The sequence below is a fragment of the Tinamus guttatus genome, unplaced genomic scaffold, assembly GCF_059628265.1.
Source record: "Tinamus guttatus ecotype Peru unplaced genomic scaffold, ASM5962826v1 Tinamus_guttatus_pri_ptg000528l, whole genome shotgun sequence".
Taxonomy (NCBI): Eukaryota; Metazoa; Chordata; class Aves; order Tinamiformes; family Tinamidae; genus Tinamus; species Tinamus guttatus.
In genome coordinates this window covers 342,501-359,465 of record NW_028289062.1, presented here as the reverse complement: position 1 = coordinate 359,465, position 16,965 = coordinate 342,501, and the positions used below count along the sequence as shown (strand labels likewise).

The following is a 16,965-nucleotide window of genomic DNA, read 5'->3' as shown; positions in this document are numbered from 1 at the left end:
TGCAGAAGCAAGAGACTTTGGACGGTGTCACCCAGCCCAGACAGAGCCAGTGCTGGCTGAGGGGCTCCTATAGCGCTCCTCAAGGATGAGAGAAGACCACCCATTGAGGGAAGACCCCTGGCGGGACGCACTGAGCTGGAACGGTTAGCAGCAGTCTTGGCAGAAGTGAGGAATAATGCAAAAATGTTGGGTTTTCTTCTTCCTTGCAGGTCTGGATGAGAAGACGGGAGGAACTTCCCCATTAACCTTGCCAGCTCCAGCCAGGAGCTGAAGGTTGGTCTTCTGTGGAAGCCCTTGCCCTGCATGAACGCAAGCTTCGAGGTTGGTAGCTGGGTCACAGGGGGCTGCGGAAGGGCCAGAAATGCGTTAGCGTGAGGGCTGCTGCTGGCCAAGCATCTTGGTCCGAGCTGGTGGGGTGAAAGCAGGGGTGGGGAGACACCTGTGCACAGTCAGTGGGGCCACACACAACTCCAGGAGAACAGCGAGGACATGGCCTTGCCGCAGCCCCGACATCTGAAGGTGGAAGTGCATAAACTGCTTTTATCAAAATGAAGCCGGCTTTGCGCTCGCACCAGAAATTCCCCGACCTCGCGGGTTTTTCTCCATGGGATTAATGAGGTTAGTCAATGAGCGTGATCCGATTTGGGTTTGCTGCTATTCTTGGCTGGGTTTAGATGCCGCGGCACGGGCGGATGTGTGGATTCGCGGCGTGAGGCGGCTTTTGCGGGATAAGCGAGAGCATATTGATAAGCAGCCTTGTCCCCGCTGGGACCTAACCCTGGTAAAGGGTTTAAAGAGGACAAGTATTTTGCTTGCAAAGCATCTCCCAGCAGGATGCTGGTGTGTCAGAGAGGGGCTGTTTTTCTCTGAGGACCCTTCGTGGCCCAGCAGGGTAGGAGAAAAATAGGGCTAGGAGCCCCGTGCTGATGCTCGCCCAGCCCAAGGAAGGAAATTCCGACTTGCTGCCAACAAGGGAGGCTGTTCCTCTGGCAGGATCCCTTTGTTTGAAGATGCAGGAGGCTGAGCCTAGGGATGGACAGGGATGCTCCGGTCCAGCTCTTGGCCCTGCATGAGGCCATGATGACCCTAAAGGCCACGTCCAGCTTCCCAGGAGCCCAATTCCTCTTTGTTCATCGCAATTCACCTCTATTTTCTCTGCAACGATCAACATCTGCTCCTATCCCAAAATGTTTTTGCAGCCTTTAAGTGCCGTGGAAATCAGCTCTGTAGCTGCATCCAAAGGAAGGGAGGGCAGCAAGTCTGGATCCTCTCTCCAGCTTGCCTTTCTTGCTTTCCTATTTTTTAATTAAAATTGGAGCTCATCGCAACCACACGCACAGAAGTGGATCCAGGTTTGGAGCCTTGGGGGTTTTAATGGGAGCTGTTAGAGCCAGGGGGCCTCCCCAGCGCTGAGGATGCGCCGCCTCCTCCCCACAGAGATGGGATCCAGGGGGCTGGGTGAGGGACTAAAGATAGGACGTCCCCTTCCTTCCTTTGGGGTCAGTCCCTACATGTCCAGGTAACCACCAGTGAGCAGGTTCTGAGAGGCTTTTCCCAGCTTCAGGGAGCTTTTACCTGGCTGATACCATAACACCGGATCAGGGCTGGGGGATTTTGGCTGCTTTTGGGGCCTGCGTAAGAAGCGGAGCATCCCTAAGCCTGCAGGCATTTCCAAAGCAGCCTAATTCTTAACTACATTTTTCCAATTTTGTCTCTGCAAAAACAACTCCAGAGCTGTCTCCTTCGTTTCGACAGCTGTAACAAAGAAAATAAGTTGAATTATGTGAAATCTCCACCCCCACCCCAGCCCCAAAGCCCATTTTTCTTTTTCCCCAGACAGTCCTTGTTGCTGTTTCAATTGCTTCTAATGGAGATGTCCATCACGGAGCGGACGCAAGCGAGGACATTAACCCAAATATGATTCCAGGCAGGAAGGACTGCATTAATGACCATTTAAACCTGTGTACGTAGCTGGTCCAGCGGAAGACGACATGGACTGATTTCTCTTCCCTCCCTGACAGCTGCATTTTTCCTTTGCTTTTCAAATCCCAGGGATCTGCAGGGCTTTGGTGTCCTGCTGTCACCTTTCACTGGACATACGTGCTTGGAGCGCAGGGAGGGTGAGTTCAGAGCTGGCCTCTTTTACCCGACTGGACCAGAAAAAAAAAAAAAAAAACAGGTCTTTGAGGACTTTGCAGCATATGAGGAGGTGACATGTTCAGTGTCCTGTGGCCTTCAAATCTGCAGCCTAGGTATCCTGCATACAGCCGGCTTGCCTGGGCTACCTCGAGGAGCAGCATCAGTCTCCAACGCACCTGGACAGTGGAGTGAGAGTGTGAGACATCTCCACCATTTCTCCAGGAACCGTCCAAGCCTGCAGATCCTCTGCAGCACAAGCGAAAAGCCAGCGCCGCCTAGTCAGGAATGCCAGAGCGGGGCTGCTTTTTCCATCTTCTCCAGTAAACCCAGGCCAACATGCACGTGCACTAAGCAGGCCGCTATGCCTCCAGCCTTGATGTGACCAGAGCAGACAGACATCCTTGAAGAGCAAGTGCTGAGGTCCTAATGTTGCATTATGGAGCATAAAGCGCAGTAATATTCAACCAATTACACTAATGCTGCTTATTTGCTCTTGTTACAGAGAGTAATTGCTCACCCAAAAGCTATTAAATTAGATAAGAGTAGAACAAACAAAACTATTCATTTTATTCACTATATATTTATACACCTACCACTCCGGCGTGTAAGCAGCCACCACACTCTGGGTTTTATATATTCCACTTGCGAGCGAGACAAAGGCAACATTTGTCACGGCCGTGGGTGTTGTTTCTCCTTTTAAAGCAATTGCAAGAAAGACGGGGACGTGTTGGGGTTTATTAATCCTTCCTGGGAGCAGGATTTGCCTCCTTGCCCGCTGCAGCCCTGGCCAGGAGCTGTCCAGTATCTCCGGCAACGACTCGCTCCCTGGAAAAGTTTGGGTGCTTTATTTAGAAGGTTATAGACACATCCTAAAAATAAGCCACTCCAAAAAGCCTGTCGCGCACCACATGCTTTTAAAAACATATCATTATCCACTCTCGCTTGCTAATTAATTCAATCGCCTTCCCGTCCGCAAGTGAAGCCCGCAGGATACACAGCGTGGGTGCCGGGGCTGGCGGAGCCCCTCAGGCTGCAGCTCCAGAAGGATGGGGATGAAGGCTCAGGGGCATGTTTGCAACCAGGTACCTGCTCCCGGGGAGCTGAGCTGAACCCTGCCTGCTCGGTCGGGGTTCAGCGCCATTGAGAGAGGAACCCACCATGGCCCTGCGGCTCGGAGCCCTTGGAGGCAATGGGCAAGGCCAGGAGAACACGGTCCTGGGCGCTGGCCACAAGTGGGACCCTGCTTGTGGCTGGTGAGTGTGCCCCAAGGTTGTGGGGAGCAGAGTTCCCAGGGAAAGCCTTGTTTGGCTGGAAAGCTTGTCTGAAGGAGCGTGATGGATTTTCCTGGCCTTGCTAGAGCTAGATTGGGTTTCAAAACATTAAAGCGATCTGAATGGACCAGAAACCAAAGGCAGGAGTTTTGCCGAGATAACAGAGGCATCATTCCTCATGCAGAGCGATTTAGATTAGGGTGACAACTTTATTAAATTTACAAGAGCTAAGAGAAACCTCTGGCCAAATGCACACGCTCTGCATGCTTCTGCTTTGGGGTATGAGCCTGGGAGCCGGCTGCCTCTTGGATTAAAAGGAAGCTTTCCCAGTCACCTTTAATTTCCCTGGTAGCTTCCAACACTGAAGGCTAATTCGAGTGATTAGGACAGGTCAAATCCCATTGGTCTCAGCCACTGTGGATCATCTCTGCGGGCTTTTGCTAACACCCTCCTCCTCGTGCTCCAAGTTGCCTCTCGGGGCGTGAAGCTGGAGCTGCTCTGAGCCTTTCCCCAGCCAGCTTTAACTGCTGGCTGCAAAGGCAAGGAGAAGGTCCTTTGCGCCTGGAAAAAAATCCCCTAGGAAAAGGTGGTCCTGATGCAGCCAGGTTTTCATCTTGGCCGTGCACCTTGGGTTGCTCCTCTGTCTCCGGTGACTCCCCCGCGGTCAGACTCAGCTCTGCTACTTGTGGTCCTTGTCTCCCAGGGTTCTCCTCTGGGCTGGTGGCACCTCCCTGGCTCTGCTGCTGGAGGTTATGCCCCAATGTAGACCCTAGGGTTCCTGAGAAGAGCTGGCTGGAGCCCAGGTCTCCCAGGGCCTCCCTTGCGACATGGTGCGTCCTCCCCCGAGCCTCGTGGGAGCTGGTGCTGCTTGAGGGCTGGTGGCAAGAAGTCACCGTGGCCTGGAGAACATCTGTAGGGGCTTTCCTACTGCTAGGCTTGGGGGAACCTGCTGGGCTCAGTGCAGAGCCCCTCTGGAGGTAAGGGACAGGTTGGCAAACAGATGGCGAAGAGAGACTTTGCTGGGAAAAAGCTCCATGGAGCAGGATGGAGCATCCTGAGGGATCAAGAGACTTGGGCAAAGAGGATTACAGCAGGGGCCAGAGCTCAGCCTGGCTTTTCAGCCCTCCTGTCCCTGCTCCTTCCCCTCCCCATGGTCTTGCTTCCAAAGCCAAGACCGGCTATAAATAGAGCCCAGAGGCAGTGTGATCACCAGAGGGCTTCGCTGACATCTGAGGCCAGCGTGCAAGCAAGGAAGTGAATCAAAAGCATGTTAATTATAAGCTCCATTAGAAACATGAGCAAAAAGAAAATCACCTTTAATTGCTAAATGCAATAGATGAAAATGAGCATGGAAAGCAAAGCTGATATCTGGCTATGAGAGGAGAGTTACAGGAGTCCAGAAATAGAGGGAAGCTGTAAACAAGCATGTGCATCCATGTTGAATGTGCTTGGAGGAGGCCTGTTGTCCCTTCCTGCACGTCCTTGCTATTTCTAGGCAGTTTGTGAAAAAGCAGCTCAACCTTTGGGTCAGGCGTGGGGCAGGGAAGCCCAACTTGCCCACGGACATGCAAGGCTGGCCCAGGCCTGGGATCCCTTGGCCTTTGACAGTGATGGTGCAAAGGGTCTAGCTGGACTGGTGCTAGCTCCCTGCTTCTTTCTCTTGCTAAAGAGGCAGAAATCAGGGATATGCAAACACAACCGACATCCTGAATATTAAATGGGGAGATGACCTGAAAATGTCTCCTCTCAGGCCTCCTTCCAAGGTGGAGAAAATTTTCTTAAGAGATGCGAGTCTTATGTATATGGGGAACAAACCTGAGCCTTCAGGACAGCTGGAAATACTGCACAGCATTTACTCAGTTTGGCATCACTTCGCTGACCTTTCAAGGCAAGTCAATGATAGCAATGACACCAAACAGGAGTATTTTGCTCTGGCTAGTTGGACAACTTTGGCGTTTGAGAGGTTTTTGTTAGCTGAGGTCTTGTCAGACTCACTTCTGTGCATGAAGGTGCTGCTTTGCCCTGGCATCTTATCTGTTGATACATGTACAAGCTCTTTCAATGCAAAGTGTTCAGGTCTTCTGCATGTTGAATGCTTGGGGCTGAATTACGACTCCTATTCCATCAGAGGAGACCTCCTTTCACTCCATAGCCGGAAGGCATCTCTTTTAGATGAGTAATTGCTCTTGAATTTTGTGTTATTTAAGCAAAGATGGAGAAATAGGCGTAGAAGGTGATTCACCCAAGGCCACACAGCAGAGACAGGGACAGAGCCCAAGTTCCTGCTGTGTCCAATACTCCAATGTAGCTGGAAACCTTTACTCATGCAGGCATAGCAGCTGGGGATGCACCCAGAGCTCATGAACGGCGGTCCAAGGACTCGGTCCAAGTCCTTCCTATCAGTCCAGTAGGCAGCACATGCATGGGAGCATCTCCTGCCAGCTGTGGCGCAGAAGCACCGGCTCCGGGACGGCAGGGCAGGATGACAAATGCACCTTTCCCTGGCTTGGAAATTACCTGCAGGTGAAAGCAGGAAGCGGGGAGTTGGAGGCATCAATTGCGGCGAATGACCTTTGTGGCTGTTGGCAGCTAGCAGAGAAGAAGTTAAGGGCTTGTTTACACCCAGCTGGTGAGTGTTTCAATTGAGATGCGAAGATAAAAGTAATAAAGTGCCTTCCATTTAGGCTAGCGCACAAATGAAGTTTAAAATGCATTCCCCTGCCGAAAGCACTTATTGGCTCCAGAGTTCGAGCGAGCTACATGGCGGCTGCTGCAACGGCGATTTCTTTCCCGAGGCTTCTCTGAGTGCCCTGGCTCCCTTCCGCCTTGGACTGAGGCCCATCAAACTCATAGCAGTTGTCCCCAGGGCTTTCTAGTGGAGCGGCCTTTCCAGCTTGTTGGGGTTTGTTTATGTGGGACATTCTGGCGAAGCCCAGAAGTGCTGGCGTGCGGAGCGGGACAAGGCGGCAGGCTGGGGGAACCGCTGACTCCAAAATAAAGCGGGCCTTTCTCTGCATAATGCTCCATGAAATTGTTCAACAGGAGCGTAGCTGGAGAATTAAATGGATCAGACGGAAGTGGAGAAAATTCGTTTTGATTATTCTCTTTTAATCTTGATTTTTCTTTTTTTCTTTTTTTTCACCCTTTTTGTCTGGGGAGAGAAAAGCTTTTTGATCATCGAGAAAGGAGGTCATTCCTCTGTCGAGGAGGCAGCAATCACAGCAACAGCGCGAACAGGTTAGGTGCAGGGTCTGCAGCACCAGGGAGGAGCAGCAGGCGCCTGGCAGGGCGCTCCTTGCGGAGGCCGCGCTCGGAGCTCCTCAGCCTCCCGCGTCCGTGTCTTCCAGAGGCAGCTTTACCCATGCAGGAACTGGGGTGCAGAAGCTACACACGCTCCTCGCTGGGTGGTTTTCACCCCACCCTATGCTGGGGCAGACCCAATCTAGCAAATCCATTCCGGGCTCCGCTGGCCTCTCCTCGCTCCTTTCCCAAGGTGATGCTCGCTCAGCCAGGGATGCAGGCTGTGACACCGGGTTACTCACAACACAGGGCTAGTTATTTCAAATTGCCTAAAAACATGTGTGCGTGTATATATATATATGTATATATATATGCAAAAATAATAATAAAGGGCTTGTATTAAGACAATTAAATTGTTAAATAATTTAACTGCTTTGGATTCAAATGAATTAGCCATGTTGGTAATTACTGTGGTTTATGGGAAAGCAGGGTTGCAATCCCTGTGGTGAGCTGGGAGGGAGTGTCCAATGCTGGGGAAAGCGGAGGGCAGAGCGGGGGACCCTGGGTGACCATCCCCAGCTGTCATGCCTGGATTTCTCTGTGTGTCTGATGGGGATGCAGATGCAGAAAACCAGGGTGACTCTCCAGGCTGCAGTGCCCTTCCTGGCTCCATCCGCCTCCCTCTTAGCTCCCTGTCACGGGTGTCAGGGTTTGAGGCCGCCCCAAGCTGCTGTCACCCAGTGTCGGTGGCCGCGCAAGCGTGGGCTTGTGGCACCATCTAGTGGGTGTAGGGACCCGTGTGGACACGGCCTGTGTCGGCCCAGGGCCACCCCACCTCCCGGCACCACAACTTGGGCTAGTCCTGGGGGTGCCGGGCACTCCCCTCCTTCCCCGCGCAGCCGGGTGCAGCTTTCCCGTGGGATGCTCGTCCCCGGGGATGCTACGGGAGCACCCGGACTGCTGCAGGGCTGTGCGCGGGGGCCGCGGCGCAGGGTTGGCTGCGCTTCCCCTCCTGGCAGGCGCTGCTCGGCCGATTACATCAACCCCGGCATTTCCAGGCCCTGCGGGAGCAGGGAGGAGCGCGGGCTGCCCGGGGAAGCAAATAAGGGCTGTGCGGCGCCCGTGGGCGGGGAAGCCCTCAGGGTGCACGATTAGGCCAGTTCAGCCCCATTCGTGTCCCCCCTCATCCTGGCGCTGTCCCCGGAGTCAGGGCTGGGAGCAAAATCAGCGGCAGGAGGGGCAGGAAAGGAGAAAAGCAAAAAATATCCGCCCATAAAGCGCACGTCTGTGTGGTCGAGTCTTAAAGCAGCAGATGAGCAGCTATGTAGGGGTTTGCTAAGGGCAAAAAAAAAAAGTCCCAAGACTCCTCTCAGCCATTAAATTGGGGATCTTTGTGCTGTAAAATCTCAGCCACCCCCTGCCCTCCCTCCTCTTCTCAGCGTGTTGGTTCCCAAATGGCAATGTTCCTGGCAGCCAGGCCCAGGCATCCGGGCTCAAGCTCGTGGGCTCCCCCAACGCTGTGGTGAAGAACGGGGGCAATACCTCCAATACTTCTCACGGGGTTGCCATCCATGTGTCTTATCCCACGTTTCCCCCTTCATTCCCCCTGGAGTTTGTGAGCGATGCCATATGCAAAATCTGCGTGGACTTGGGGCACAAGAGTGCGAAAATGGCCCCCAAACGAGGGGAAATTTGGGGGTGGAAGTTCCCCTTTGTTGGGGTGGGGGGGCAGGGTGCTGCTTTGCCCCTAAACAAGGAGGCTGAGGAGGCAGTTCCCGGCAGCTGGTGCCAATGCGGGTCCATCTGCAGCCCCTGCAACCTCCATATACTCAGGGTGGGCCCTCTGCTCTGTGTCGGTGGGGGTATTTTGCGGGGGAGGAGGAGGGTATTTTGCAATTTGCTCCAGCTTCCGAGGGGTTTAAGCTCAGATTTTGGAGATGGTTTCCCTCCCCGTAGCTCCACATGGGTCACCGTGGGGCTGGGGCCAGGGGCTGTTGCTGCGGGTGGTGGGACCAGCATCCCCAGGCGGGGACAGGTCAGGGGCCGGTGCGTGGGGCTGGCCATGGGCGTGCGCTCAGGGTTTGTGCAGGGCAGCCGGTGGCCTCTAGGACCCAGCGAGGCGCACGAGCTGTCCCGAAATCCTCCAAACATTTCTTTTTTTTTTTTTTTTTCCCCTCTCGCTTATTCATTCTGCTCAGCAGTGAATCCATCCAGCTCGCGGCGAGCCAGCGCGCCAGAGTGGGAGGAAGGGACATCCCAGCCCGGGGCCGCCGCCGCCATGTGAAAACCGCCCCGCGCCGTTGCAGACGCCAGATCAGCGCACGGGGGCTGCCTTTCCCGCTCTGCATCCCCCCTCGCCGCTCCCCATGCATCCCGCCAGAGCGCCGGCCGGGAATGGGCAGCGCTAGCGCCGCCGGCCCAGGGAAGCCGCCGCGGGGAGAGGAAGCACCGCGGGGCCGGCGGCTGCGAGCCAGGCTGAGCCTGGGTGCCGGGCGCTGCTAAAGGAGCCGGCGACGATGGCGGGCGGCTCGTGGCGGCTCTGGGCACTGCTGGGCTGCACACTGGCACTGCTGGCGCTGCTGGCACGGGCGCAGCGGGCACCGGGCACCGACGAGCCCTGGCGCCAGCTCATCCAGTGGGAGAACAACGGCCGCCTCTACAGCCTCCTCAACACGGGCTCCGAGTATGTGCCGGCCGCCGGGCCGCAGCAGCCGCAGCGCGGTCCGCGCGTGCTGCTGGCCGATGCGGCCGGGCGGTCGCCGACAAGCAACGTGCGCCGCCAGGCGCCCGCCCTGCCCCTGCGGCCCGGCTCTGACACCGTGCGGGGCCACACGCGCCACCCCTTCGGCTTCGGGCAGGTGCCGGACAACTGGCGCGAGGGCCCCGTGGGCGACAGCACCGGCTCACAGCGGGCCCGGCCGCCCACCACCCGCCAGCGCCAGGCTTCATCCTCCTCCTCATCAGCGGCGGCAGCGGCATCGTCCTTCGCCTACTCGTCCTACACCCAGCAGGGCTCCTTTCAGCAGCCCCCCTTCGGCGGCCAGTACGAGGGCTACGAGGCGCCGCGCACCTATGACGAGGCGTACACCTACTACCGTGGCCCCGGCGGAGCGGCCGTGGCAGCGGCGGCGGCAGGCGCCGGTGCACTCTACCCCTTCCAGCCACGTGGCCGCTATGAGGAGTATGGTGAGGAGCAGAGCCCCTACCGGGCCCAGGGCTACTACCCGGCCGCCGAAAGGCCCTACGTGCCACCTGACGCCCTCGACCGTCGCTACTCACACAGCCTCTACCACGACACCGGCGGCGCCTCTGAGGTTGCCCTCCCTGATGCCAACGGCGCCGGCCAGCAGCCCGGCGTCAGCGCGCAGCGGCCACCCTACGGCAACGTGCCAGCCGAGCCCTATGCGCCGCAGCAGCCGCCCTTCCGCCCGCTGGAGCCCTACGGGGCTCCTCGCTCTGACCCCTACGCACCCGCCAGGAGTCTTGAGGTGCCGCAAGCACTGCCCGAGAGCGCGGCCGCCGGCCAGGGCCGCCTCAGTGTGGGCAGCGTCTACCGGCCCAGCCCCAACGGACGGGGTGAGTGCGCGTGGCGGAAGCGTGGTGCCCCCCGCGGCTGACTGGCCTCCCTGTGGCGCCGCGTGGCCACGGGAGCTGCCGGCGCGGGCTGTGGGGACGATGTGGGGAAGGGGCGCTGGGCACAAGGGAGCTCCTGGGGGACGGGGCTGCTGGAGACCCTGCTCCATCAGGAGCAATGGTGCAGGTGGTGGGGAAGAGGGAGCAGAGGCAGAGGCGCACAGTGCCTCCAGGCTGTGGCACTGGAGTGGTTGTATGGGGACCCTGCACTGTGGGGTGGATGGGCACCATGTGCTGGTGTTGCCACGTGTCCCTGAGGAGGGTCCCGCGCCGCGGGGAATGTTCTGCGCCACCTCGTTGCGCACCGGGAACGCTCGGGCGCGCTTGCGGGGTGCGTCCATGCTGCGTCACTCTCTTCGCCCTGTGCTGGCCCCCATGAAGCAACCCCGGCGCTCAGAGCAGCGCAGCAAGGGTCGCAGCGGGGACAGCCACCCGTTCACATCCCACTGACCCCAAAAGCGATGAGACCCTGTGGCTTTTGGCTGAGGCTGGTGCAAAGTTTTTTGCTCTGTGTTGAAATGTGAGGCAAGACTTGAGGACGTGAGCAGCAGCGGCCCCGGGGATCTGTTTCTTGGCACTCCCCTGGGAAGCCCTTTTCAGCTGGAGCCTCTGACCCGTGCGGCCCTTGGACCCATCCAACCCCACAGATCCTGAGAAAAGCTTGTCCCAGATGGCCGCGCTTGGCGAGAAGTGCTCGTCCAAGCCCTGCTCGAGTGCAGCTCTGTTGCGTGCAAGGAAATAAACAGAGTAAGAACAGCCAGACTGGGTCAAGCCGGGCTCCGTTTGGCCCCACAGAAGATGTGTGGGAAAGAGCTCAGGAACGGAGTTTGTACAGGAGGACTTCCTCCAAAACCCTCCCCCTGCCCTCGTCTAGCGGCCACCCCTTGTGAGCAGCAGCTTGGTAGCCGACTAAGCACTTTGGGATGGCCCTGGGGACCCGGTTTAGGGCCCGTCCCGTATATCTATCTAAGGCAGAGGTCCCTCAGTGCTAAAGGGCCAGGTGGCCTGGCAGAAGGACAAGGTGAATCTCCAGGCCAGCTGTAATGGTGGAAGTGATGGAGGAAGCACCGGTGACTTGGTGACTGCCTGGAGAGGAGTGCGGGGTTATTTCCCACCTAATGCAGGTTTTTTCACAAGTAGGGCCCTGCTCTTGGCAGATATTGACCAAAGGAGAGGATGGAAGGGAACAGGCAGCTTTGTGGGGTCACCTTGCTGCATGGTCTCTCTACCACAGTCCTCACTGATCTCGGCCCACTCTCCAGCCATGCTCTGCCCAGGAAAGCTGCCACCTCGCCAGGCAGTCCGAATGGAGGCCTGTGGCATGCAGGGCCACCCTTCAGGCAGGTTTTGTAAACAGTCAAATCACTTTTAAAACAGAATCGCATGCTAATTACGCCCCTAATCTCCTCAAGCACTGAGTAATCCAGCTTGGTTCCAGCTCGCAGTCTGCAAGGAATGTGCGGCATTCCAGTCCACTCGCTGTGCTGCTTACAAGCACCTGGGGATTTTAATTAAGCAATCAGATCACTGCCTTTTGCAACTTGGTTTATAAGGGCTGCATGAGCATCATCATTTGTCTGCCTCTTTCCACGCAAAATCCTCAACAAAGACGTCTCAGAAGACAATATCTGAGAGGTGTTTGCAGCCCTGGTCTGGCATGAGCATGGGCCAAAGGCAAGTGCTGGTCAACCTCTGGCTCTGGCTTGGTCCTCGCTGGTGGCTCCGATAGTCTGTGTTCAGGCTTGCCCAGGCTCCTTCCACCCGTTCCTGCTGTGTTGTGCCAGCAATGACAAGTGGAGTGTGTGGTGGCGAGGCGCTGCAGTTAGCAACCGCGCAGGCGGTGAGGAGCGTGGTGCTCCGCTTTGCGGCGAGGGCAAGGGACAGCCTGGGAAGCGGGGGTAGCTCTGCTAAGCCATGCGGGGGGTTTCTGTCTACTTCACTGGTCCTGAGGCTGCTTGTAGCTTCGGTGGCCTCTTGGAGCCTGCTGAGGGGCTGCAGCGTGCATTCTGGTCTTGCACATGAGCTTGCATCTACCCTCAAGCAAGAACGTAGACGAGCCCCAGAGTAGCTGCCTCCTCCAGTTTCACCATGCTTGCCATGGGTGGTTCATGGCTACTCACTTGGCTCCCGGCACGGGTAAGTTGGAGAGACTGTTAAAGACCCAGTGTGACTCTGTCCTTGTGGAGCATGAGAGCCCGGCGGAGGTGGGAGATGAGGGTCACAGATGGCTGGTTTGAAAGAAGGAAATGCAGCAGATTCTGGCAAGGAAAGGGGAGCAGATACCAAAAGACCTCAGATCTGCCGCCTGTGAGTGCTTGAAGAGAATAAAGTGTCCTCAGTGCAATTAGATCTCAAAGAAAGGGGAGAAGCCTCCAGGCAAAGATCTGTGTTTCAAGCTGATTCCAGGTCCCATCCTGCTCTCAATATCTTGTCCAGGAGCCAAATCATAAACCTTCCATCTCATGCAATGGAGCTCTTGGCTTATGAAAGCCACCCCCGTGCAGAATCTGAACTGTATTCGCAATCATGTCACAAGTGTGGAAGCTGATGTGCCCATGCACATACCCCACCGCAGCCCTAGGGCCATAGGGATGCCCCGTGCCGACAGTGCAGAAGGGAAACGCAGTAGCTACATTCAGGAGCTTTGGCGCTGAACCAGGTGTCCTGTACGGGCTGCTAAGGTTTGCCTGAGTGTTCAGGTCTCCTCAGGCTGTGAGTGTCACGACAGCCCGACACGAACACGTCGGCTCCTGCTGGCGCTTGTGCTCCTGACGCATCTCCTGCTAAAGTCTCTGCTGTTGACCAGCCCTTTCCCACCACGCTTGGCAGCCAAGTCCTCTTTGAGCTCCGAGCAGGTCTTCCCCAGGAGGTTACTCATCTGAGCAGCTATCTTCTGCACGGCTGTAGCTGTTCCTTGGAGTTGTTAAGCCATTTTATACAGCTTAATTTTTTATATGACTTAACAAATATTCCTTCCTGAGTGTCATCCTTTGGCCTTTATGGGTCCCGTAGGGCAGTGAGTGCCTCAGAACTGGAGTATTTTCTTCTCATGTGCTGGGACAGAGCCTGATTTTAGCTAGATAGCGGAGGGCAGGGTTTCTTGGTAGGATGATCACAACTGCAGGATTAACAGGGCCTCTGGCAAAGCCACCCCACGCAGCCAGCAGAGCCTGGGCGAGTCTGCAATACTGCTAGGCACAACTGCTTTCCCCAGGACATGCACGCTGGGAAAACAGCCTGCACTGCCTGTTCCCTCCCTTGCACCCAGCAAACTACAACCAGCAGGACTGGAGGTTGCCACCTCTTACCTGCAGTCACTCCTTTTCTGATCAAGGGAAAGCAGGGCTCTGCCAGGAGGCTGTGGCTATGGAAAATTCCAGTGTTCGAGGGCACACGAGGCCTCAAGGCCGCACGGGAGCGCAGGCCCCTCCAAGTCCATGTTTCATGCAAGCAACGCTGAACAAAGGGCTAATTTTATGAGTTTGACCTCATCTCCTTTTGGCCTGGCTCCGAGGACTTGGGAAGCAGAGGGAAGCAGTGTCTGTATATATTCTTGTCAACTTGCAATATTAAACACATGTGAACTTTCTAAAATAAAAACAACCCCCCGTCCCTCCTCCTTGCTCCATTTACTCTCTCGTTTGTTTTTCCCTCTGTCTGCTCTAATGTGTCTCTGAGTCAGCTCCACGGACCCCGGGTCAGCCTCATCCATGTTTCTTCTGTTCTCCTGTTCTCTTCTGCTCAGCTTTCCTGCTTTTATTTCCAGCGCTGCGTGTAGTGTCTCTGTTGTCCCCGAGGCTATATCTAAGAGCCTCTGCTTTGTCTAATCTCCCTCTCTTTCTCTTGTGCCTCCCCTCCTTCACTTTTTCCTCTTCTTCTCCTGATTAGCTGCAGCAGTTTTGTTCACCGAAAAACACGGCAGTGGTTTACTTTTTGCCTTGCCCTCAAATGATGTAGGAAAAAAAAAAAAAAAACTGTGGGAAATATTCGGCTTCAGAAACCAGAGCAAGAAGGAGGTGTCTCCTTGGACAAAGTTGGCTCTTGCTAACTTGTGATTCAGCTCCTGCAGGGCAGGAACAAGCCAAGACAGCTGTCTGTCTGTCTATGTTTTTAAAAAAACACCCTCCTTGTGCTTTGTCTCTTAGTTTCCAAATGTGCACTGTTTGGGGGGTTTCCCTGCACTCTGGAGAGGGAGGCACCCATGGTTGTTCCTGACGGCGCCTGAGCTTCGGAAGTCGCCCCCAGGCGCTGGAGATGTGCGCCACGGCCCCGAGTCGCTGAAGTGACACCCGAGGAGGTGCCTGAGCATGGGGCACCTGGGCCGGCACGTGGGCTGGAGCTGTGGGTCGAAGGCAGCCGCCAGGAAGTGTCTCTGGTGTTGCGATTGAGTTCGATGTCGCTGCTTGTCCACCTGCCTCCAAGCCTGTGCTGGCAACGCAGCTCATGGGCACATGGCACTGGGTCTCCCGCCTGAGGAGCGGGGAGGAGAGTCCAGAGCGCGATGGGAGAGCCCGGATGGGAGCCCCAGAGCAGTTGCAGCGGGAGGGCGGCGCGAGGGCACCGGGCAGGGCCAAGGCAGTGCCTGCTGTGGGGGCGCGAGGGCGCCGGGCAGGGCCAAAGCGTGTTCTGTGGGCCTGGTGGCAGCGCCACAGCGCCCGGTCCCTGGTGGGACGTCAGCCCCCCCAGGCAGTGCCCACAGACTGGAGCTGGGGACGGCAGCAGCGCGAGGGCCGCGGGCAGCCCGGCACTCCGCTCCTCTGGCCTCCACATGGCTCTGATTATGTTTATTTTCCTTCTCTTTCCATGGATGTACGTGGGTCACCTAGCAACTGCTCGGCCCCGCGTTTTTCCCTGCATTTCCCACCGGGATTTGACTCGGTTGTGAGGGCAGCGGGGCGGGCACGTGGCGCGGTGGCCTCCTGGGGCCCGCGGCTGCTGGCAGGAGGGACAAGGCTTGGTGCCTGCAGCCTGGCAGGATGTCTCATCCTGGGCATGCGCGTCGGGTTGGGCAGTGACGTTGCCGCCCCGGGAATCCCGTGCTTGGCCCTTGGCATTCTGGGTGCCAAAACGCGCTCGGGACCAGCCACCACCACCAGCTTGGCCGGGAGGAGAAGGAGACATCGCAGCCCCTGCCCTGGGGCCAGTTGATGGGACCTTGGCTTCCCAATTGGGGCAAAACTTGAAAATTACAAAATTATGGATTTTTTTGCCTGCAAAAGCAGGAGCAAGTCCGGGCACCCTGCTGTCCTCGCCCGCTTGGTGCCCTCTCACCCACCCAGGTAGCGTGCTGCAAACAGGCCTTCCTTCACAAACAACTGTTTTCATAGGGCCTAACGTGGAACCCCCCCCAACCCGGTCTCCATGAGGGCGGGAGGAGAAGCACAGGCCTTGTCTCACCGTGGGTCCCCGGTCACAGCCACTCATGGGGGGGCTGCCCAAGGGGAGACCCATCGTAAACCCAACTCGAGGAAGTCCGGTGGCCCCAGACCCAGCCATAACATAGCCGCAGCGAGGGGAAAAACAGCGTTGTTGGGAGAGGAGCCATTTTTCTGTGGGGAACGTCCAATAATTTACTATAAACAACAGTGAGGAAGAAACATTATTTGCTAAATGATGACAAATGTTCCTCTCCGCCGCCCGTGTGAAATCACCTCGCAAGCCGGCTGGGGCTCGTCCTGCCCTTTCCCTGCAAAGGGAAGAGCGCCGGGAACGGAGCAGCTCCCCCCACCGCGCTGCGCCCGGGCCCCCCCCGGGCATTACATCAGCAGTGATGACCAAGCACCGAGGCAGGAAACGAGCTCCGATCCAGTGACGTGATTCCCTCAAGGGAAGCCAGGCCAAAAAACAAGAAGGCATTGTTCTTCTTGGAAAAAGAAAGGGGAAAAAGGCAGGGGGAAATGCAAAAAAAAAAAAAAAAAAAGAAAAAAAAAAGGGAGGAAAAAATGGAGAAAAAAAGGAAGCTCCTGGTGCAAGAAGAGGCGCTGACCCAGCGGCCCTGAAGCTCTTGCTGCATCCACTGCAGAGATGGTGAACTGGGACAGGAGCTGGAGTGGCCAGGACAGGCGGCCAAGGGTTGTGGGAGAGGTTGGGACCTGCGTGAGGCTCCTCTTCAGCAGCCTGGGTCAGCATGGCCTGATCCCAAGAAGGCCCCCATTCACTGCTCTTCATCCTCCTGATGAGCAGGGCCTAAGAAGATTTAGGAGGAGGCACCTCGGTGGTCCCGGGAGGAGGCTTTGGCAATGGGAGGCCGTGGGAGGTACACGGGCATCTCTGGAAGGAAAGACCCCTGTCCTGTGTGCCCTGTCCCAGGTTCAGGCGAGGCCCTTTTGCCCATGGGGGCTGAGGAACGCAGTGCTGGTGCAGTTGAGGGCTGTCACGACCCGCGGAGCCAAGCAAGCCTCACCCACCCCCGCGCTCCCCACAGCCTCTCCCGGCGCCTTGCTGCGCTGCTGCTCCCTTGCCCAGCCCGGGAACAGGAACGGGAATGGGCGGCTGCTGCGGGACGAGGCCAGGCACGCAGCCATGCTGCGGTGAACCCCGCCGCCCAGCGAGCCCTCCTCAAAATACGGCAGCGTCTCCTCAGCAGGGGGATGTTCCCGCTCCTGGTGCTTGCTCTGCTGCTCGAGGGTGAGACCCGGCGAGGGTGAGACCCGGCGTGGGAGATGCTCAGCTGGGACATGGT

General features: G+C 56.9%; 1 protein-coding gene across 1 annotated transcript in view; it reads left to right on the top strand.

Moving 5' to 3' along the window:
• Positions 1–8,994: 8,994 nt before the first annotated feature.
• The window catches only part of LOXL1 (lysyl oxidase like 1), an 11,338-nt gene continuing 3,367 nt past the window's right edge, over positions 8,995–16,965 (top strand). The window contains exon 1 of the mRNA XM_010225110.2: positions 8,995–10,226. Within this exon, the coding sequence (XP_010223412.2) occupies positions 9,167–10,226 (1,060 nt within the window). The 5' untranslated portion in view covers positions 8,995–9,166. The remainder of the gene's footprint in view (positions 10,227–16,965) is intronic.